General features: G+C 44.3%; 3 protein-coding genes across 7 annotated transcripts in view; 1 reads left to right on the forward strand and 2 right to left on the reverse strand.

Annotated features, from left to right (window-relative positions):
• LOC137318393 (zinc finger protein 3-like) overlaps window positions 1-23,869 on the reverse strand; it is a 626,361-nt gene that overhangs the window by 306,282 nt on the left and 296,210 nt on the right. For 2 of the 5 annotated variants that reach the window (XM_067981293.1, XM_067981292.1), the window contains exon 2: window positions 8,882-8,968. The gene's annotated coding sequence lies outside the window, so the exon portion shown is untranslated. Of the gene's footprint in view, window positions 1-8,881; window positions 8,969-9,569; window positions 9,856-23,869 lie in introns of those variants that run through there. The other 3 variants (XM_067981286.1, XM_067981285.1, XM_067981290.1) reach the window with 3 other exon arrangements.
• Window positions 71-23,869, reverse strand: part of LOC137318355 (zinc finger protein 271-like) — a 145,632-nt gene continuing 121,833 nt past the window's right edge. The window contains exon 3 of the mRNA XM_067981241.1: window positions 71-1,607. Within this exon, the coding sequence (XP_067837342.1) occupies window positions 1,275-1,607 (333 nt within the window). The 3' untranslated portion in view covers window positions 71-1,274. The remainder of the gene's footprint in view (window positions 1,608-23,869) is intronic.
• Window positions 12,181-12,792, forward strand: LOC137318372 (histone H1-like). Its single transcript, XM_067981259.1, has one exon. The coding sequence runs from the start codon at window positions 12,181-12,183 to the stop codon at window positions 12,790-12,792; it is 612 nt and encodes a 203-aa protein (XP_067837360.1).

Consider the following 23,869-nt stretch of genomic DNA (forward strand, 5'->3'; position numbering starts at 1 on the left):
GGAGCAAAGGGATTTGGGTGTCCATGTACACAAATCACTAAAGGCGAGTGCACAGATACAAAAAGCAATCACAGATTAATGGCCTTTATCTCCAGGGCTGGAATACAAAGGGAAGGAAGTGATGCTTCAGTTCTACAGAGTCTTGGTCAGAGCCCCTCTGGAGTACTGATCCTCACCAAGGATATATTGGCCTTGGAGGGGGGACAGTGCAGATTCACCAGAATGATACTCGGGCTGGATAAACTTGGTTTCCATTCACTTGAGTTTAGAAGGTTGAGGGGTGATCTGATCCAGGGATTTAAAATTATAAAGGGGCTCGATAGGGTCGAAATAGAAACTATTTTCTCCAGTGGGGGAATCCAGAACAAGAGGACATAAACTTAAATTTAGAGCTAGGGCGTCTCGGATTGAAATTAGGAAGCTCTTTTTCACACAAGTGTAGTGGAAATCTGCTCAGGCTGATTGAAGTGGACCCTGTGATATAATACAATTTTCTGTCCTGTCAGACTTGGACATCTTGTAGATCCATCTTTTGAAAAGGTGAAGGAACTCAGGATTCCACACACTTCATCATAAGTCCTCAAACTAGAAAGAGTGCAGAAAAGATTTACGAGGATGCTACCGGGACTTGATGGTTTGACTTATAGGGAGAGGTTGGATAGACTGAGACTGTTTTCCCTGGAGAGTAGGAGGTTTAGGGGTGATCTTACAGAAGTCTATAAAATAATGAGGGGCATAGATAAGGTAGATAGTCAAAATCTATTCCCAAAGGTACGGGAGTCTATAACGAGGGCGCATAGATTTAAGGTGAGAGGGGAGAGATACAAAAGGGTCCAGAGGGGCAATTTTTTCACTCAAAGGGTGGTGAGTGTCTGGAACGAGCTGCCAGAGGCAGTAGTAGAGGCGGGTACAAATTCGTCTTTTAAAAAGCATTTGGACAGTTACATGGGTAAGATGGGTATAGAGGGATATGGGCCAAGTGCAGGCATCTGGGACTAGCTTAGTGGTATAAACTGGGCGACATGGACATGTTGGGCCGAAGGGCCTGTTTCCATGTTGTAAACTTCTATGATTCTTATCATCAAGATATGAAGGACTAGAAACACTTTGTTTGAAAGAAAGCTGATTCATTTCACACTTGTACAGAATACTAAACTCCAGCCCAGGTAAAGGGATTATTAACATCAAAAACAACCCCCAACTGTCAGAATGAACACGGTTCAGTCCTGGATGTGATTAACAGCAGCAATAACAGCAGAATCCAACTCCTGGAATCACATGTGAACTCGCTGGTGACTCAGCAGTTGGGATGATTGAGTGAAACTCTTCCCACACACGGAGCAGGTGAACGGCCTCTCCCCAGTGTGAGTGCGTTGGTGTGTCAGCAGATCACTTTTTCTTTTAAAGCTCTTCTCACAGACAGAACATTTAAAAAGTCTCTTATCAGTGTGAACAAGTTGATGTTCAATGAGGTGGGATGACTGAGTGAATCCCTTCCCACAAACGGAGCAGGTGAACGGCCTCTCCCCAGTGTGTCTGCGTCGATGAGTTTCCAGCCGGGATGAGTAACTGAATCCCCTCCCACAGTCCCCACATTTCCCCAGTTTCTCCATGTTGCGGGTGTCCTCATGTCTCTCCACGTTGGAGATCAGTGGAAGTCTCGTCTGCACAGAGAACACGTGTCTCGTTTCTCCCCACTGTGAATGGTATGATGTTTCTTCAGGCTGTGTAACTGGTGAAAGCTCTTCCCACAGTCAGTGCACTGGAACACTCTCAATCGGGTGTGTGTGTCTCGCTGCTATTCCAATTACAGTGATGTTTGAAATCTTTTCCCACAGATAGAACAGATCAACATTTGTCCGACATTTTAAGGCCGATAATCTTCAGGTGCTGGTGAATGGAGTCAGATCTTGACGTGATGTTTGGTTTGAGTTTCTCGTCTGCAAATCCGCCCCTTCTAATACCCTGTAAAAGGAGATAACAAAAGTCCTCACTGTGAATACAGGATAGAAATTCAGAACAGGCAATTCTAGTTTCAATAGAACATTCTTCCCGCTCATTCCCCCAAACTGTAAATCCCCGTCCCACACACTCACCCTCCTCCCTCTGCTGAAACCCAAACCCATCGCACCACCTCCAACATTTTTCCTTCTATTTAAGTTTTCTCTCTCTCCTGAAGATCCCGACTGTGACTGGGTTCAGTTCTACACTCAGTGGTTCCCCTCCCTCTCCTCCCCTGAAGGTGCTGACTCTGACTGGGTTCAGTTCTACACTCACTGGTTCCCCTCCCTCTCCTCCCCTGAAGTTGCTGACTCTGGTTGGATTCAGTTCTACACTCACTGATTCCCCTCTCCTCTCCTGAATATGCTGACTCTGGCTGTGTGTATATGCTCTGCCCCTCATTTCCACACAATGTCCCTCCCCATAGCTGCCTGTATGCCGTCCATCTGTGATATCTCCCAATTTTGGCGACAGACTCTCCCTGACCAGTCACCATTTCTCCTTCATTTAAAGATTTTCCTTGACCTATCACAATTTCTCCTTCATTTTCAGACACTCCCTGATCAAACACATTTCTCCTACATTTATAGACGCTCCCTGACACTTCAGCATTTCTCCTTCATTTGCAAACTCTCCCTGACCCGTCAGCATGTCCCTTCATTAATAGACACTCCCTGACCCATCACTTTTTGTCCTTCAGATATCGACACGACCTGACCTGTCAACAATTCTCCTGCATTTACAGACACTCCCTGACCAATCACCGTTCCTCCTTCATTTACCGACTCTCCCTGACAGTCACCATTTCGCCATCATTTACAGACACTCCCGGACCAATCACCGTTCCTCCTTCATTTACAGACACCCCCTGACCAATCACCATTCCTCCTTCATTTACAGACACCCCCTGACCAATCACCATTTCGCCTTCATTTGCAGACACCCCCTGACCAATCACCATTTCTCCTTCATTTACAGACACCCCCTGACCAATCACCATTCCTCCTTCATTTACAGACACTCCCGGACCAATCACCATTCCTGCTTCATTTACAGACACTCCAGGACCAATCACCATTCCTCCTTCATTTACAGACACCCCCTGACCAGTCACCATTTCGCCTTCATTTACAAGCACTCCCGGACCAATCACCATTCCTTCTTCATTTACAGACACCCCCTGACCAATCACCATTCCTCCTTCATTTACAGACACCCCCTGACCAGTCACCATTTCTCCTTCATTTACAGACACCCCCTGACCAGTCACCATTTCTCCTTCATTTACAGACACCCCCTGACCAGTCACCATTTCGCCTTCATTTACAGACACTCCCGGACCAATCACCATTCCTCCTTCATTTACAGACTCTCCCTGACCAGTCACCATTTCGCCTTCATTTACAGACACTCCCTGACCAATCACCATTCCTCCTTCATTTACAGACTCTCCCTGACCAGTCACCATTTCGCCTTCATTTACAGACACTCCCTGACCAATCACCATTCCTCCTTCATTTACAGACTCTCCCTGACCAGTCACCATTTCGCCTTCATTTACAGACACTCCCTGACCAATCACCATTCCTCCTTCATTTACAGACACCCCCTGACCAGTCACCATTTCGCCTTCATTTTCAGACATTCTCTGATCAAACACAATTTCTCCTACATTTATAGACGCTCTCTGACCCTTCAGCATTTCTCCTTCATTTAGAAACTCTCCCTGACCCGTCAGCATTTCCCTTCATTAATAGACGCTCCCTGACCCATCACTGTTTCTCCTTCAGATATGGACACGACCTGACCTGTCAACAATTCTCCTTCATTTACAGACACTCCCGGACCAGTCAACATTCCTCCTCCATTTACAGACACCCCCTGACCAGTCACGATTTCTCCATCATTTGCAGACTCTGCCTCCTGTCACCATTTCTCCCTCCTTTATGGACACTCCGTAACCCGTCACCATTTCGCCTTCATTTTTAGACACTCCCTGACCTGTCACCATGTCTTCTCCCATTTATAATATTCCCTTACCAGAAACCATTTCACCTTCATTCATGGACAATCCCTGACCTGTCACCATTTCTCTTTCATTTATAGATATTCCCTGACCCTTCACCGTTTTTCCTTCATGTATAGACACTCCCTTACCAGACACCATGTTTCCTTCATTTGCAGACACTCACGAACCAAACAATTTTACCTGGCACTTTACATGATTGTGGGGTTTCTTCTGTATCTGTCAGTCTCTGATACTGTACAAAAGTTTGGTGTTTATTCTGTATTTTTCAGTCTCTGGTACTGTGTATGAGTGTGGGGTTTATTCTGTGCCTGTCTGTCTCTGGTACTGTGTGTGAGTGTGGGGTTTATTCTGTGCCTGTATTTCTCTGGTACTGTGTGTGAGTGTTGGATTCATTCTGTATCTGTCTGTCTCTGGTACTGTGTGTGAGTGTGGGGTTTATTCTGTATCTGTCAGTCTCTGGTACTGTGTGTGAGTGTAGGTTTTATTCTGTATCTGTCTGTCTCTGGTACTGTGTGTGAGTGCAGCTTTCATTCTGTATCTGTCTGTCTCTGGTACTGTGTGTGAGTGTGGGGTTTATTCTGTATTTATCAGTCTCTGGTACTGTATATGAGTGTGGGGTTTATTCTGTCTATGTCTGTCTCTGGTACTGTGTGTCAGTGTGGGATTTATTCTGCATCCATCTATCTCCGATACTATCGATGTGTTTGTTGTTTATTTTGTATTTATCTGTCTCTGGTACAGTATATGAGGTTGGGCTTTATTCTGTATCTGTCAGTCTCTGGTACTGTGTGTGAGTATAAGATTCATTCTGTATAAGTCAGTCTCTGATACTGTACATGAGTGTGAGGTTTATTCTGTATCTGTCAGTCTCTGGAACTGTGTGTCAGTGTGGGGTTTATTCTGTAATTGTGTGTCTCTGATACTGTAGATGTGTTTGGGGTTTATTCTGTATCTGTCTGTCTCCGATACTGTGAATCCCAAATTCACACATTCCGTATCTGTCAGTCTCTGGTACTGTATATGAGTGTGGGGTTTATTCTGTATCTGTCAGTCTCTGGTGCTGCATATGAGTGGGGGGTATATACTGTATCTGTTTGTCTCTGGTGCTGCATATGAGTGTGGGGTTTATTCTCTATCTGTCAGTCTCTGGTGCTGCATATGAGTGGGGGTTATATACTGTATCTGTCAGTCTCTGGTGCTGTGTGTGAGTGTGGGGTTTATTCTCCATCTGTCAGTCTCTGGTGCTGCATATGAGTGTGGGGTTTATTCTGTATCTGTCAGTCTCTGGTACTGTGTGTGAGTGTGGGATTCATTCTGTGCCTATCAGTCTCTGGTGCTGTGTGTGAGTGTGGGGTTTATTCTGTTTCTGTCAGTCTCAGATACTGTACATGAGTGTGGGGTTTATTCTGCATCTGTCAGTCTCTGGTACTGTGAGAGTGTGGGATTCATTCTGTGCCTGTCAGTCTGTGGTACTGTACCTGTGTGGGGTTTATTCTGTGTCTGTCAGTCTCACTGTACATGAGTTTGGAGTTTTTCAGTATCTGTCTGTCTCTGATACTGGAAATGAGTGTGTTTTTTGTTCTGTGTCTCTCTGTCTCTGGTACTGTTTGAATGTGGGGTCTATTCAGTATATGTCAGTCTCTGGTACTGTGTATGAATTTGGGATTCATTCTGTATCTGTCTGTCTCTGTCAGTCTCTGGTGCTGTATGTGAATGTGGGGTTTATTCAGTATATGTCAGTCTCTGGTACCTTGTGTGAATTTGGGATTCATTCTGTATCTGTCAGTCTCTGGTACTGTATGTGAATTTGGGATTCATTCTGTATCTGTCTGTCTCTGGTACTGCAAATGAGTATGGGGTTTATTCTTTATTTGTCTGTTTCTGGTACTGTATATGAATGAGGGTTATTCTGTATCTGTCAGTCTCTGGTACTGTGTGTGATTGTGGGATTCATTCTGTGCCTGTCAGTCTGTGGTACTATACGTGTGTGGGGTTTATTCTGTATCGGTCTGTAACGGGTACTGTATGCGAATGTCAGGTTTATTCTGCTTCTGTCTGTCTCTGGTGCTGTATATAAGTGTGGGGTTTATTCTTTACCTGTCTGTATCTGGTACTGTACATGAGTATGGGGTTTATTCTGTATCTGTCTGTCTCTGGTACTGTATGTGAGTGTGGGATTCATTCTGTTTCTGTCTGTCTCTGGTGCTGCATGCAAATGTGGGGTTCATTCTGTATCTGTCAGTCTCTGATACTGTATATGAGTTTAGGATACATTCTGTATCTGTCAGTCTCAGCTAATTTATCTCAGTCTGGGTTTCATTCTATAATTCAGTCTATGAGACAATGTGCAAGTCTGGATTCATTCTGTATTCTTATTTCAGTTTATATTATTGTATATGAAACTATATCTTTAATACTTTAAAGGCTAAGCAGTTTTTTATCAAGTGTTTAATTTGTAAATATTGATATACTTTTGGATTTTCTTTAATCAAACAATGTGTGTGAGTTTTGGAGTAGTATTACATCTTCATCTCTGAACTCTGTTGTGAATGATAATGTACCTTTCAATCTGTCCATGGTGAAATTATTTAACTGGTATATAATGTGTAGCTCAGTCTATAATAATGGAATTAATTCTGTATCTCAGTCTGACACTGTGAGATTTTTGGACTGCAATGTAATATATAGCTCAGCCTGCACTAATAGAATTGATAATGTATCTATCAGTCTGTTACTGTATGAGATTTTTGGACTGGTGTGTAACATGTGGCTCAGTACATGCGAATGGAATTGATGTTGTATCTTTGAGTCTGATAAGGTCTGACAGTGTTGGACTGCTATATAATGTTTGGCTCAGTCTGCACTAAAGAAATTGATACATTATCTTTCAATCTGACACTAAGATTTTTGGACTGGCATGTTATGTGTAACTCAGTCTGCAGTGATTTGACTTAGTGATTCATTCTGATTCTGTCAGCCTGTGGTGCTTTGTGTGAGTGTGGGATTCATTCTATATATGTCAGTCCCTTGTACTGTATCTGAATGAGGTTCATTCTATTCCTGTCAGTGTCTGGTGCTGGATGTGAGTGAGACATTCATTCCATTTCCATCAATCTCTGATACTGTATATGAGTGATATATATACTGTATCTGTCAGTCTGTGCTACAGTGTGTGAGTGTGGGATTCGTTCTGTATCTGTCAGTCAGTGGTACATTGTGTGAGTGAGGGATTCATTCTGTATGTCAGTCTCTGGCACTGGATCTGAGTATGAGATTCATTCTTTATCTGTATCTAATTTGTATCTCAGTTTACAGCATGGCGTTCAAACCTGTATCTTTAATACATAAATGTATAACTAATTTTTCCCAGTGTTTAAGTGGTAGATAATTATATACTTTAAAATGTGATGCTGTAGGTTATAATCAGAGAATCACTGCACTTTTTGGCTACGATTAAATCTGCATCAATGTGAACACAATTGTGATTTAGTGTATCTTCCAAACTGATATGGTGACATTTTTGAACTTATATACAATGTGCAGCTCAGTCTGCATCAATGGAATACTGTATATTTCAGTCTGAATCTGTATTGGTCTTTTGTATTGGTGTTTAATATGTAGCTCAGTCTGCACTAATGGAATTGGTACTGTATCGTTCAATCTGACACTGAGATTTGTGGACTGGTCCCTAATTTGTAACTCAGCCTGCACTAATGTAGGTGACTGAGAGATTCATTTTGTATCTCTCAGTCCGTGATACTGTGTGGGATTCATTGTGTATCTTGTCAGTAGTGTGTTTGAGTTTGCGATTCATTCAATATATGCAGTCTCTGATGCTGTGTGAGTGTGGGATTCATACTTTATCTGCCAGTTTCTGGTACATTATGAGAGTGGGGGATTCATTCTCTGTCAACTGTGGTACCATACATGAGTGCGAGATTTATTCTGTATCTGTCTGTAATTATTTTCTCACATTACATTACGGTGTTCAATACTGTAGCTTTAATATCTTCATGTTTAAATAGTTTTTCTCATTTTATTGATAAATATGGATAAACTTTAGGATTTCGTGCTGGAGGTTTTTAATCAGATAATTTGTGTGCTTTTTGGACTACTATTAAATCAATTTTTTTGTGTACTATTGTGAATGATAACATATATTACAAACTGATATAGTGATTTTTGAATTGGTGTATAATGTGTAGCTCAGTCTGTTCTATTGTAATCGATACTGTGTCTTTCAGTCTAATATTGAGAGAGATTTTTGGACTGGTATGTAATGTGCATCTCAGTGTGCACTAATAGAATTGATACTGTATCTTTACATCTCATACTATGAGTGTATTATAAACTGGTTTCTAATTTGTTTCTCAGGTTACACTGTCACAGCATTTCTCAGTCTGATACTCTACATGAGTTTTGGACTTGTCTGCAATTTGTATCTCATGACACACTATTCGAATGGATACTGCATGTATTACACTCACATGTGTGAGTTGTGGGGTGGTATTCAATTGGAATCTCAGGGTACATTATTGGGATTCATTCTGTGCCTTTCAATCGGGTACCATGTGTGATTTCTATCTGGTATTTAATGTTGCCCTATTGTTAGATTGACACAGTGCCTTTCAATCTGAGAGTGTGATTTTGACTGGGATTTTTGTATTTCCCTGTCAGTGGGACTGAGTTTGGGAGAAATGGAACAGTATCGACTTCACCTGCTCTGTTGGATTGAAAATGTGTCTCTGGAATTTAAGATCAGTGTGGGACTGACTACTTCTGCTGTCTGAGACTGTGGAACTGATGACCTGTCTGTGTCTCTGTGCTCTGTGTGTGTGATAATGTACTTACTGTGTGTGAGAAGGAGCTGGCTGCACTGTTTCCAGTGCCTCGGGTGGAGGAAACATCACATTTATTCTGGATCCTTCAAGGATTTGCCTGTAGAAAGAAAATTATCTCTTGTTACTCAGGAACAGGTGAGGTAGAAAATACAAAAGTGATCAGTTTAATATCTCTGTTAATGATCATTTTGAATATCCACAAATGAAAACCAGTGATAGAAACAGTGTCAATGTCTGACTCCACTGCAGCACTGCACCACTCAGCTTCTGCACACCAGGTGTGCTGGACGATTTTAAAACAATTTAGTGACATCCAGACACAACCCAACCCCTGCACTGATCAGTGAATGGGACTACCCGCTGGGGCAGGGACCTTTCTACAGGTCAGGTTTCTCAACTCCTCTCCCATGGGACTAACTGTTCACCCGAAACCAAACAACCGCTGTTGAAAATGTGTCCTTCACACTTCTCACCTGATGCCTGCAATAGATACTGTTTGTATAACTCCCCACATCCTGACTGTTCACTGTCCAGTAACAGGGTGAGACTGGAACTAAACCAGGAACATTCACGACTGATTTGAGGAGAGAAAGCAGCAATGATTTTAAATAGCAGGTTCTTCCCATTCTGTCTCCCTTCCCCTGGACACACCCTGTGCACACACAGCCCGAGAATGACCTCTCCCTTCCCCCGCTCACTCCATGTTCCGGGACCAGTTCCTGATCCACTCCGCCTCTTACAAACAGCCCCCGGACTCCCCCTGACCTTCCCCCGGACTCAATGCCGATCTCTGAGCCCATCTGCGGACACGGTCCCGAAGCGATGAGCTGCTGTAACGAGGCTGCTCTTTGCTCCCTTCCCCCGGGGGCCGTGATCTCTCCATTCCCGGCTGTTTTAAACCATCTTCTTCCGCTCACTGAGGGAATGGCGCCCACAGGCCGAGCTGGGGGAGGGCAGCGCGCATGCGCTCTTCCGTTCACCGACGACCAGCGCTGGGGGCGGGGCTGCGTCACGCATGCGCAGATATCTGGTTTAATTCCCAATACAAAAATCGATGGAAACTTTCCCCAATTGGAATTTTTCAGAGTCTGAGCAAAGGAAGTGGGTCTGGGGGAAAGGTCAGAGGGAATGGGGTCCACAGGCAGTGCAGGAACAGGCACCAGAATGAGAAACAGATGCTGACTTTCCAATCTCGAACTATTAAACTAGATGTTTCCATCCCTGCTGTTTCTCTCGGTATCTTTTGATGGAAAAGAGTCTTTCAGAGATAAAGTGGGCGGCTGTGAAATGAGCCAATTGGTTCTGTTCATTCTTGGTCCCGTTACTGATAAAGAAACTTGTGACTCCGTATCTGGAGGCCGGATTCCTCCAACCAATCCTGGAGAATTGTAAACAATTTTACAACACCAAGTTATAGTCCAGCAATTTTATTTTAAATTCACAAGCTTTCGGAGGCTTCCTCCTTCGTCAGGTGAACGATGTGAAAATGAAATCCTCGAAATGAGAGGATTTCATCCTGGAGAAACATGGGAGGAAAGTGGGAGTCGGTGTATTTGCTGGGACCGTGTCGGATTAATATCTGACTGCTACAGTCCCAGTTTATTTCAATCGGAGTGAAACTCTCGGTCACTGAGAGAAATACAGAAGGGCCCTGAGCTGCAAAATTGCAGAGGGTACAACATGCAAGAGAGGGTTAAATGCGTGACACTGTCCCTGAGAGTGGGATTAATAATGTGTCTGTCTCTGAAATAATATCAGTGAGAGATGAGACTGCATCTTCTGTCACTCCAGCTTGGAATGGCAATTGGAATGGAGTATTTTCCAATTTGTTACTGGGTGAAAACGGGACATTGCAGGTCAGTTTTTCTCTCTCTTTTGTGCAACATATGAAGGTGGAATACTGCTGCTGAGCGTGATACAGAGACACTGATGGGAAGCGTCTGGCTGATACTCCGCCTGTCTGTATCTCTCTAGCGCTGCACACAAAGGTGGGATACTGTTTGCTGAGTGTGAAACGGACACACTGGGAGGAAGTGTGAGAATGATACTTTGTCTGTGTGTCTGTCTCTTTATCTGTCCGTCTGTATTTCTCTATCTCTTCCGCTGTACATGAAAGCGGGATAGTGTTATTGAGCGTAATATGAACACCCTGTTGGAAGGTAAAGACTGATTCTGTGTCTGTGAACAGACCTCCGGTGCTGTTGGTGAGACGGTCACTGTCCCTTCTATTCTGTATGAGCCGGTCTGACGGTGCATTTATCAGTCTCCAGTCCAGTAAGGAAAGGTGGAGAGAAACAGCCTGCAACTGTCTGACACTGGACTGCCGATGAATGTTGAATTTATTCAGTAACTGGCCGTCTCTGGGTGTTGAGAATGGGACGGATAGGACACCAGTTACTTTTGTCTGTCAGTCAGTTTAGGAGGAGGGAGAGAAAGACAGAGAGACTGGAGGAGCCCAGAGCGGATAATTTGTATTATCGTCTCAACCAAACATATTGCTGAGTGTGAATAATATAATCATGTAAAACCAGATATGGATTATCACATCCACAGCTGTGATTGTCTCCTGTCCCTGAATCTGGGGACCAGACACTGTGAGGAGCGCCGGCCTCAGGGTGTTTAACAGTTACTGAGCTGGGAAACGACAACTAACCCCCGAGAATCTGCAGCACAGGCCGAGCGGGGAGGAAAGCCTGTCCCGGGAATTGTCAATCTGGCGAACAGTTTGTCCTGTGAATGTGAAGATGTGAACATTGTGTCAGAGAGAGTGTGTTAAAGGGGCGGGCGGGTTAGATTAATGTCACTGTGTTTGTGTGGCCGGTCTCATCGCCGGATTTCCAAGTCTATTTTGAGTAAAATTTAAAAAAATCCATTTCAAAGGAACGCCCTCCTCCACTGCCGAGCTCCGAAGTGGAAATTTAAGGTAAAGTTTCAGATCAATTCAAGATTTCAGCCGAAAAACGGAGATCATGTCGGCGATCGGGTGAGAGAGCGCGATCAGTGCAGCAATGAAACGGGTTTAAATCGAAACTGGTGCTTTTAATTCCGGTGAAAGTTTTTCGACAGCAAACATACCGGTGTTAGAGATAGGAAGGGGCTAGTCTGGGACTCTGGAGTGCCCGATTTGAATTGGAATCGGGGAGTTTAAGAGGAGAGAGAAACACAGAGAGGCTGGAGGGGCCGGGAGCTGACCGCAGGATGTCTCCGCCCCGTCCGCTCTGTGCCTTTAAGTTGCTCTGTGCCGCCGCCTCTCGTTTCATTTCTGACCCAGCTCTGACTGTCAGAGAGATTTTCGACAGAGTCCCGGACATGACAGACACTGCAGCCGCCGAAACGGCACCTCCTGTCGCCGCCGCCGCTCCACCCAAGGCTCCCAAGAAGAAGAAGGCGGTTCCCAGACCCAAGACCACCGGCCCCCCGTTGGGAGAACAGATCGTTAAGATTGTGGCGGATTGCAAGGATCGCAAGGGGATATCCCTGGCCGCGATAAAGAAGGTTCTGGCGACCAAAGGCCTGGATGTGGAGAAGCTCCGGTCCCAGATCAAATTAAGTATCAAGAGAAATGTGGAAAAAGGCTCCCTGGTGCAGATCAAGGGCACGGGCGCCTCGGGCTCCTTCAGAGTCGCTAAGAAGGAAACCCAGGCAAAAGTGGGAAAGAAGGTGAAGAAACAAGTGACCAAGAAATCTCCCGGAAAGAAACCAGCGGCCAAAAAAAAAGCCGTCAAGAAATTAACGGCCAAGAAACCAGCGGTCAAGAAATCGACCACGAAAAAGGCGGCGAAATCACCAATTAAGAAGAAAGCGGCGGCGAAGAAGCCCAAGACCCCCAAGACAGTGAAGGCGAAGGCGAAGAAGGTGGAAAAGCCGAAGCCCAAGCCGAAGTCAGCAAAGCCCAAGAAAGCAGCGGGCAAAAAGAAGTAAAAAATCAAGTGCAACTTTTGACCATCTGAACCCAACGGCTCTTCTCAGAGCCGCCCACGTCTCTCAGAAAAGAGCTGATCCCGGAATCAGATGATTCCTGTCCCGGGGCCGGGCTCAGATTTCAGATAGAAATCATTTCAAATAAACCCAGGATCCTGGTGACTCGCTGATATTCGCTATCCCCGCCCGACCCCCACTGTCTGAAATAAAATAGAGAGAATGGGATGTCCGGGCCGGGCCTCACTGGAACTGGCGTGTGTTCGGCTCCATTCCCAGTTCATTTTTTCTCACAGATTCAGGGCGAGAGTCCGTGACAGGGTAAAACTGGCGGAGATCCGCCGCTATCACAATTCAAACCCCAACACATGAGATTCTCCAAATCAGCTGGAATAAAGTGTTTGTAAACTGCTGAACCCGTCTGGGAGGGGATGTGTGGGGAGATCGAATCGGGTCTGGGACTGAAATGGAAGGAGGCGGGTTGACTTGTTATAGAAGGGACTGTATTTAGGCAGGAATATTACTGACTGTTAATTGTAACGGGGCTTATTTAAAAGCTTTGTTTTTCTGGGAATCCTTGAATATGAAGCCCGAGTCTGTCAGGGTTTGTGCGGAGCGCTGTGTTTCGGTTCTATTATCGATAAACGGTTTGAAATTGGCGGGTGGAGAAAGCTGGAGGTGGAGCTGGAATATCAGAGGCCGCTCTCCGCTCTGTCCGTCACTCTGACTGTCTCCTCCCCTCTCTGTCCTCTCACTCTGTCTCCTCCCCTCCCTGTTTAATATCTCACTCTGTCTCCTCCCCTCTCTGTTTAAAATCTCACTCTGTCTCCTCCCCTCCCTGTGTCTGTTTCAGTCAGGTCGGGGCAGGCTGCATAAAAACGGAAGCAGCATAAGTTTGTTATTCATTCAGCAGCGATTTGAGTGAAGAATCATCATGTCTGGCAGAGGTAAAGGATGTGGAGATGCCGGTGATCGACTGGGGTTGACAATTGTAAACAATTTTACAACACCAAGTTATAGTCCAGCAATTTTATTTTAAATTAACAAGCTTTCGGAGGCTTCCTCCTTCGTCAAAATTGCTGGACTATAACTTGGTGTTGTAAAATTGTTTACAAGAGGTAAAGGAGGCAAAGGACTGGGCAAAGGCGGAGCAAAGCGGCACCGGAAAGTGCTTCGTGATAACATCCAGGGGATCACCAAACCAGCCATCCGCCGCCTGGCTCGCCGTGGCGGTGTCAAGCGGATCTCGGGTCTGATCTACGAGGAAACCCGCGGGGTGCTGAAGGTTTTCCTGGAGAATGTGATCAGGGAGGCGGTCACCTACACTGAACACGCCAAGCGCAAGACGGTCACTGCCATGGATGTGGTGTACGCTCTGAAACGGCAGGGCCGCACTCTCTATGGATTCGGCGGCTGAACAACTCGACCCTTTCAAACCGAACACAAAACAAAGGCTCTTCTAAGAGCCACCCACCGCCTCACAGAGGGAGCACTGACCTGGGAACGGGGAGAGGAAAGATCTTGGGATGGGGAAGCAGTTTCCGATATTTAATTATTATGGGGAGATTCCCCAACACTCGGTACAGGGAGATCAGAAACAACGGCCCGGGTTCTGGGCCATCCCGAGAGAAGGAGCGGAATTCCCGTTTCACGGTATAAATGAACAGGCGGTGATACAGAGTCTTTCCCCAGACATTACATTCTCCGCTCAGAGTAAAATCCCTCCTCACTCCCTCTCCCGCTGTGTCCTCTCTGCTCGGTCTTTATTTCCTGCTCTCATTCAATTATCAGTTCGATGTGAAGTTTCTGTTTGAGGAGCGGTTCACCGGGCCGGAACTGGCGGGATTTTTGAAATTGAAGCTGGACTTTGTCCCGTTTCGGAAAGCAATGACCGGGGCTTTATTCCCGCCCGTTTACAGACAGATCAGAGAATGAACCGGAATGTGAAACAGCCTGAGATTTGAGCTGACAAGTGGGAAATAGTGGAGATTTGAAGAGAGAGATTCTTAAATTGCTGGAGGGAAATGAGCTTTTCTTGAAACTTATTTGATGCTCTGAAATTGGCGGGCTTTTTGAAATTGATGATTAATTTCAGCTCAGCCAATTGGAGCCCAATATCTCCCGCCGTTTCGTTCTGACTGACAGAACTCGGTTCAATTCGAGTCCCTTGGCGGTCTGTCCCTGACAGGGTGTGTGACTGAAGCCAATCACAGTCCAGGGGCGGATCCCCTTAGACCCTTTATAAGGCGGCCCCAGAGCTGACTCCGTATTAACAGTCTTTGTGTCTCAGGTTGTGTTGAGATCGGTTCAGAAAATGGCCAGGACCAAGCAGACAGCGCGCAAATCGACCGGCGGGAAAGCTCCTCGCAAACAGTTGGCTACCAAAGCGGCGAGGAAGAGCGCTCCAGCCACGGGCGGAGTGAAGAAGCCTCATCGCTACAGACCCGGCACTGTGGCTCTGAGGGAGATCCGCCGCTACCAGAAATCCACCGAGCTGCTGATCCGCAAACTGCCCTTCCAGCGCCTGGTGCGAGAGATCGCTCAGGACTTCAAGACAGACCTGCGCTTCCAGAGCTCGTCCGTCATGGCCCTGCAGGAGGCCAGCGAGGCTTACCTGGTGGGCCTGTTTGAGGACACCAACCTGTGCGCCATCCACGCCAAGCGAGTCACCATCATGCCCAAAGACATCCAGCTGGCCCGCCGCATCCGCGGGGAGCGCGCCTAAACCCGACCCGGCTTCAGCACCAAGTGCAACAAAGGCTCTTTTCAGAGCCACCAAATCGGCGATGGAAAGAGCTGTGATCTCCTGGGTTGAAATGGCAGAGCCGTGAGAAATTTGCTTAAACGGGAAATGTACAAAGGGGAGGGAGCAGATATCAGACGGGCAGGGACAGAATAAATACCTCACTCACATCCAAACACAAATTTTACACATTCTTTAATCAGTAATCGCTGACACAATAAACAACTTATCATTCAGCATCTGTTGTATACATCTGGGTAAAATAACAAGCGTCCCTGGTATTTCTGCATCCCACCCACCCAGTTAACAATTCTGACGGTTCTGGTATTTTGTCTCATTCACCAGACAAACTGCAAATTTCAATCTATTGGAGGTTGGCGACATCTGCGGTCCGGAAGCGAGTACTGCAACAGACCGATATGGATCATTTGTATTTTAGAAATTATTGTTAGTTTCGCGAATCGGAATCAAGTCCTTTGACAGACAGTGACCAGCCCTTTCATAAATACAGTGGGTGGCTCTGAAAAGAGCCTTTGGGTTATCAGATTAAATCTTGGTCGCTTTATTTGCTCTTGGAGCTCACAGTGCTGGTTTTCTTCGGCAGCAGCACGGCCTGGATATTAGGCAGCACCCCGCCCTGAGCGATGGTCACCCGTCCCAGCAGCTTGTTGAGCTCCTCGTCGTTGCGGATGGCCAGCTGCAGGTGTCTGGGGATGATTCGGGTCTTCTTGTTGTCCCGGGCCGCGTTGCCGGCCAGCTCGAGGATTTCAGCCGTCAGATACTCGAGCACAGCAGCCAGATAGACCGGGGCTCCGGCACCCACACGTTCAGCGTAGTTCCCCTTTCGCAGGTGCCTGTGAACACGGCCCACAGGGAACTGCAGTCCGGCCCGGGATGAGCGAGACTTGGCCTTGGCACGAGCTTTACCGCCGGTTTTTCCTCTTCCAGACATTTCCACAATCTCACAAACACTTTCACAAAGAATGAAGAATGATTTCCGTATTTCCCCTTCTTATAGACTGAAAGGTCATCTGATTGGTTGTTCTTTAATACACCTCATTTGCCTATTTCATTAACCAATCAGATAGCTGGGAATCAGAAGAGGGCGGGATTTTCCGGCCTCAACGGTCAGACAAGGAATTTGATGAATTTCAAAAAGCCCGCCAATTTCAGTGCAGTAAAGGACGGGATTTCGATCAATGTTCTCCCTGAGCACAAGATTTTAAACCCGTTCTTTTTATCTTGTCTTATTCAGCGCTACCCGTCACCAATCGCTGGCGCTGTTTTAAAATCTGCTTTAAATTATCGCTAATTTTATCATCGCTTTCAAACTGTACCGTTCGGGACGAAATCCCCATTCACAGCATCCCGTGAAGGGACACGTTTCAATTTAGTCTTTATAAAAGTGACACGTTATAGATTGGTCCCTTCTCACAGAGCCGAGAGTGTTTCTGTGAAAAGACGGACCCGGACGGAGTTCTCATTCTGCCCCGACTCCGCTGTGTTACTGCAAGGGGTGGGTTTGCTTTTAATGTGGGGAGACTGAATTCATAGAGATAATGGAAATGCTAAGGGGTCATTCAGGGTGTGTTCGTCGCCGGAATAGTAACGCTTTAAGAACAAAGCGAATGGGAAGGAGCGGATCAGAAACTCGTGTTCACTTTCTGGGTCAGAAATTTCAACGGCGTAGAGTATCAGTTTTCGATTGGAATAATATCGCGGTATTAAAAACATACTATGTAAATATATCGGAAATGCAGCTCCTTCAGAGAGGTTGTGGGTGGCTCTTAAAAGAGCCGTTGTTTTTTTTTCAGTACATTGTGGAGTTTTACTTGGAGCTGGTGTACTTGGTCACCGCCTTTGTCCCTTCCGACACGGCGTGCTTGGCCAGTTCTCCGGGCAGCAGCAGGCGCACGGCGGTCTGGATCTCCCGGGAGCTGATGGTGCGCCGTTTATTATAATGGGCCAGGCGGGAAGCCTCACCCGCGATGCGCTCGAAAATATCGTTCACAAAGGAGTTCATGATGCTCATGGCCTTGGAGGAGATGCCGGTGTCGGGGTGAACCTGCTTCATCACTTTGTAGACGTAGATGGAGTAACTCTCCTTCCTCGACTTTCTCCGCTTCTTGCCGCCCTTGGCTGGTGCTTTATTCAAGGTTTTCTTGGCGCCCTTCTTGGGAGCTGCTTTCTTGTCCTCAGGCATTTTCAAACTCAATTTCAGACCCAGAAATGACCCAAATCCGCTCCGAGCTCGGATTAAATAGGCAGCCCCACAGCCCAATGGTAATGAGGGATGGGGGAAGGCAATGATTGTGATTGGGTCATAGGAAGTGATGTCACAATAATTATTAACTGAAACTGTCTGATTGGTTTCTTCAGATATCCAATCAGATTTAATACCTGCCACCAATCACAAACAAGCTCACACTGCACATTGTCCGGTTTCAGCAATTTGTTCCGAACTGTTGCAGTTCTGCTTCCGGCCAGTGGATGTCCCCAAACCCCAGGTCATTGAAGTTTGCAGATGAGAGAGGGACAGAAGATAAACTCATTCTTCACATTATATTGCACGGGTGGGATTTAGAAAAACTGGCAATGGAGACGAGCTGCAAGTACATTTTGTGAGAACAAACGTTAGTTGTAATGCTGTGTTAAATTCTTGTAATTAATTTAGGGGGTATTGTCTATACTGAGGAAGACTGCGACAAAATACAAGAAGAATTGATAAGCTTGCTGAAAGGCCGTGTAAATGGCCATTGAATTTCAATATAGAAAGGTGTGAGGTGGTGCGTTTTGCTCGGGGGAATAAGGAGGCCACATACTGCTTGGAAAATAAGAGTCTAAATGGGGTAGAAGAGCAAAGGGATTTAGGGGTACAGATTGACAAATCATTAAAAGTAGCAACACAAGTTGATAAGGCCACAGAAAGCAAACAGAAGTTTATTTCTCGAGGAATCGAATTGAGAAGCAGATAAGTTATGTTGAACTGTAATTTAAACTGTCAAACCTTCTGCCAAACTGTTAAACCTTCCCTTTCTGAAATCCGTGCAGACTATTCTTTATTATATTTTCGGTTTTCAGATGTTTTTTTACTGCTTCATTGAGTAAAGAATTCCATGATCACTCCTACCACCGACCTTTAGTTAACTGGTCTATAGTTCCCTGGAATTGTTCTATCTCCTGTTTTAAAATATAAGAATCACATTAACTGTCATCCAGTCCTCTGGCACTATTCCTTTTGTGATGATTTTTTCTATATATGTAACAGTGCCTCTGCTATCCCTTTCCTTGCTTCATTTAATATGTGCAGATGGAATCCATCTGGACCAGGAGTTTAACCACCCTTTCTAACTTAAATGTCTTGATATCTTTATTGACCTCTTCCTCTAATATCATGTTCACCCTGTTAATCTCCCGGGTAAATACTGAGGCAAAGTAATCATTTAAGATTTCTGCCATTTCACTTACGTTACCTGTGCGTTTATTTTGTGCATTCCTTGGTGGCACTGAAGCTATTCTGATTTTCCCTGTTTTATTTATGCGTCTGGAGAATAATTTACTATTTCTTTTGATATTCCTTGATAATTTAATTTCGTAGTTCCTCTTTGCTTCCCCAATTGTTCTTGTGAAATCTTCCTGGCCGTTTCCTTATTTAATATTTATAAATGAGAAATTCCACCAGCTTGTTGTGTCTGTTCAGGGGCTGGTGTTTGGGAACTATTTATTGTCTGTGATTAAAGTGCCAGAAACTCAAAACCCAAACTCCACAGAAACACTCTATTTCTCCCTCTGAGTGAACTAAGGCGCTATAATGGTGAGCAGAGCTGCCTTCCAAACAGTTAATTCCAACAGGTTTGAATCCCAGTTCGCTTAATTCAGAAACACCAAGACTGGAACCGAATTTGATGCTGTTCAGAGGGATAGTGTTTCCAAAACACAAATGGGTCTAATTTACATTTGAAAAAATACTTTTAAAGCTCATTTATATCCCCCATAATGTTGAATTTAACTCTGTCCCTTTGTATTATTATTTCCCCTGATCTGTACTGTGGATATTGGACACAATTGCCCGGATTCAGTGAAATTAATTGATTTTCTGAAGTCTTTCCCTCTGCTGATTCCCGTTCCTTATTTAAATTATGTCTGATCTATAGAAAGGTCATAGTCCTGAACCGTTAACCCGAGCTTCCCTTCTCCACAGATGCTGCCGGACCTGCTGAGTCTTTCCAGCATTTTTGGTATTTTTTTCTCTCTATTTTATCCCTTTCACCTTTGACGGTCGCGATTAAAACTTCCAGCTTTGTGCTCAGTTTTTATTTCTGTTTCAGTTCGGTTTATTTGTATTAATCTAAATCGTGTCCTGAGAAATCAGACAGAAATATTGCGCAATGTACAGTGAAATATAATGGGGCAAATTCACAACTATCGAATGAGTAAAACAAAAACTTTATTCTGAATCAATTGTCTTAATATTTCACTGTCAAAATATGAAAAAATACGAGACTAGAAGTTACAGAGAGAAACTATTACCTCACATTGCACTTTGTCCTGAATCTGTCACAACGACAGACAATGTGAATTTGTTCCACTCTGTTACAGTTCTCCCTTACGGCCAGTAGATGTCAGACTGTATATTCATTCTTTATCTGTCAGTCTCCAGTACTGTCTGTGAGTTTGAGATTAATTCTCTCTCTTCAGTCTCTGGTACTGTGTGTGAGTGTGAGATTGATTCTACACCTGTCAGTCTCCGGTACAGTGTGTGAGTGTGGGATTTATTCTGAACCTGTCAGTCCGTGGTACTGTGCGTGAGTGTGAGATTCATAATATATCTGTCAGTCTCCAGTACTGCATGTGAGTGTGGGATTTACTCTGTATCTGTCAGTCTCCGGTACTGTATGTGAGTGAGGGATTTACTCTGTATCTGTCATTCTCTGGTACTGTGTGTGATTGTGGGACTAATTCTGAATCTGTCAGTCTCTGGTACTGTGTGTGAATTTAGGATTAACTCTGTATCTGTCAGACTCAGGTACTGTGTGTGAGTGTGAAATTCATAATATATCTGTCAGTCTCCGGTACTTTATGTGAGTGTGGGATTTACTCTGTATCTGTCAGTCTCTGGTACTGTGTGTGAGTGAGGGATTAATTCTGAATTTGTCAGTCTTTGGTACTGTGTGTGAATGTAGGATTTACTCTGTATCTGTCAGTCTCAGGTACTGTGTGTGAGTGTGGGATTCATTCTGAATCTGTCAGTCTCTGGTACTGTGTGTGAGTGTGGGATTCATTCTGAATCTGTCAGTCTCTGGTGCTGTGTGTGAGTGTGGGATTCATTCTGTATCTGTCAGTCTCTGGTGCTGCCTGTGAGTGTGGGATTCATTCTGTTGCAGTCAGTCTCTGGTATTATATCTCAGCGTGGGATTCATTCTGTAACTCAATCTCTGGGACAAAGTGCAAGTCTGGATTCGTTCTGTATTTTTATTTCAGGTTGCAGTATGTTGCATGAAACTGTGTCTTTAATACATGAATGTATGCATGGTCCTTTGTCTAGCGTTAATTTGTAATTATGGATACACTTTTGGATTTTGTTTTAATCAAACAATGTTTGTGAGTTTTGATGTAGGATTATATCTTAATTTCTGTGAAGACTATTTTAAATGATAATGTACATTTCAATACCTTACTGTGAAATTATTGGACTGGTATTTATTGTGTAGCTCAGTCTGGGCTAGTGGAATTGATACTTTATCTTTCAAGCTGACACTGTGTGATTTTTGGACTGGTATTTAATGTGTAGTTCAGTCTGCATTAATGGGATTGATACTGTATCTTTCAGTCTGACACTTTGTGCTGTATTTGGACTTGTGTGTAAGGAATAACTCAGTCTGCAATAATGGTATTGATGCCGTACCTTTCAGCATGAGTTGATCAGATTATTGGACTGGTTTGCAATGTGTAGCTTCGTCAACATGAATAGGATTTATACTGTATCTTTCAGTACGATAATGTATTCGAATGTTGGACCATATATAATGTGAAGCTCAATCTGCACTAATGGAATTGATACTGTATCTTTCAATCTGACACAGAGATTTTTGGGCTGGTGTCTGTTGTGTAGCTCAGTCTGCACAAATGGAATTCAAACTGCATCTTTCAGCATGACCCAGAATGTGATTTCTGGACTGGTATCTAATGTGCAGCTCAGTCTGCACTAATGGGATTGATACTGTATCTTTCAGTCAGATACTGTGTGAGATTTGTATGCTGGTATGTAACGTGTGGGTCAGTCTGTACGAATCAAATCGAAACTGTATCTTTCAATCTGACACAGAGATTTTTAGACTGGTATGTGATGTGTAGCTCAGTCTGCATTAATGGAATTGATACTGTATCTTTCAATCTGATACTGTATGAGAATTTTGGACTTGTATCTAATGTGCACCTCAGTCTCCGGTAAAGGAATTGAAACTGTACATTTCATTCAGACACTATGAGATTTTTGGACATATGTGTGATTCAAATATGGGCAACATCTGAACTGGTATCTAATTTATATCTTAGTGTCCAATATTGTCATGAATACTGCATCTTTAAGCTCATCATGTGTGTGAGTTGTGGGCTGGTATTTAATTTGAATCTCGGGGTACATTATTGTGATTGATTCTGTATCTATCAATCGGTACCATGTGTCAGTTCTATCTGGTATTTAATTTGTAGCTAAGGCTGAACTAATATGAGATTGACACAGTGCCTTTCAATCTGATAGTGGGTGTAATTTTGGACTGGGAATTATTGATCTGCCGGTCAGTGGTACTGAGTTGTTGTGAAATGGAAATTCCGTCTGTCTCTCCTGCTCTGTTTGACTGTTGGATTGGGATCAGTGTAGGATTAAATATTTCTGCTTGTCTGAGAATGTGGGACTGATGACCTGTCTGTGTCGCTGTGCTCTGTGAGTGATAATATACATACTGTGTGTGAGAAGGAGCTGGCTGCACTGTTCCTTGTGCCTCGAGTGGAGGAAACATCACACTGATTCTGGGTCCTTCAAGGATTTGCCTCTGGAAGAAAATGTATCTCTTGTAATTCAAGAACAGGTGAGGTAGAAAATACAAAAGTGATCAATTGAATCTCTCTGTTAATAATCATTGTAATATCCACAAATGAAAACCAGCGATACAAAGAGTGTCAGTGTCTGACTCCACTGCAGTACTGCAGCACTCAGCTTCTGCACACCAGGTGTGTTGGGCTGTTTTACAACAATTTAGTGATATCCAAACACGGCCCACCCCCTGCACTGATCCATCAATGGGACTACCCGATGGGGCGGGGAGCTTTGCACATATCAGATTTCTAATCCCCTCTCCCTTGGGACTAACCATTCAAACGAAACAAAACAGCCACTGTTTAAAATGTGTCCTTCAAACTTCTCACATGATGCCTGCAATAGATGCTCTTTGTATAACACCCCACATCCTTACTGTCCGGCTCTGTTTACTGTTCAATAACAAACAAGAAATGTTAATGGGCGGGTTTAAAAAAAAATCAGATTTAATACCTGCCACAAATCACAAACACGCTCACACTGCACATTGTCCGGTTTCAGCAATTTGTTCCGAACTGTTGCAGTTCTGCTTCCGGCCAGTAGATGTCCCCAAACCCCGGGTCATTGAAGTTTACAGATGAGAGAGGGACAGAAGATAAACTCATTCTTCACATTATATTGCACGGGTGGGATTTAGAAAAACTCGGAATGGAGACGAGCTGCAAGTACATTTTGTTGGACCAAACACTACTTGTAATGCTGTGTTAAATTCTGGTAATTGATTGAGGGGATACTGTCTATACTGAGGAAGACTGGGACAAAATCAACTTGCAGAACGGCCGTGTCAATGGTCATTGAATTTCAATATAGAAAGGTGTGAGGTGGGGCATTTCGCTACGGGGAATAAGGAGGCCACATACTGTTTGGAAAATAAGAGTCTAAATGGGGTAAAGGAGCAATGTAAATCATCCTGAGAAATCAGAGACAAACACTGTGCAATATACAGTGAAATATAATGGGGCAAATTCACAACTATCGAATGAGTGAAACAAAAACTTTATTATGAATCAATTGTCTTCAGTTTTCACCGTCAAAAAGTGCAAAAATACGAGAGTAAAAGTTACAGACAGAAACTTTCCTCACATTGCACATTGTCCTGTTTCTGCAACCATGACAGATAATGTGAATTTGTTCCCTCATTACAGTTGTCGCTTACCGCCAGTAGAGGTCAGTCTCTGATACTGTATATGAGAGTGGGATTTATTCTGTATCTGTCAGTCATTGTTACTGAGTGTGAGCAT

Source organism: Heptranchias perlo, unplaced genomic scaffold, assembly GCF_035084215.1.
Source record: "Heptranchias perlo isolate sHepPer1 unplaced genomic scaffold, sHepPer1.hap1 HAP1_SCAFFOLD_70, whole genome shotgun sequence".
Classification (NCBI taxonomy): domain Eukaryota; kingdom Metazoa; phylum Chordata; class Chondrichthyes; order Hexanchiformes; family Hexanchidae; genus Heptranchias; species Heptranchias perlo.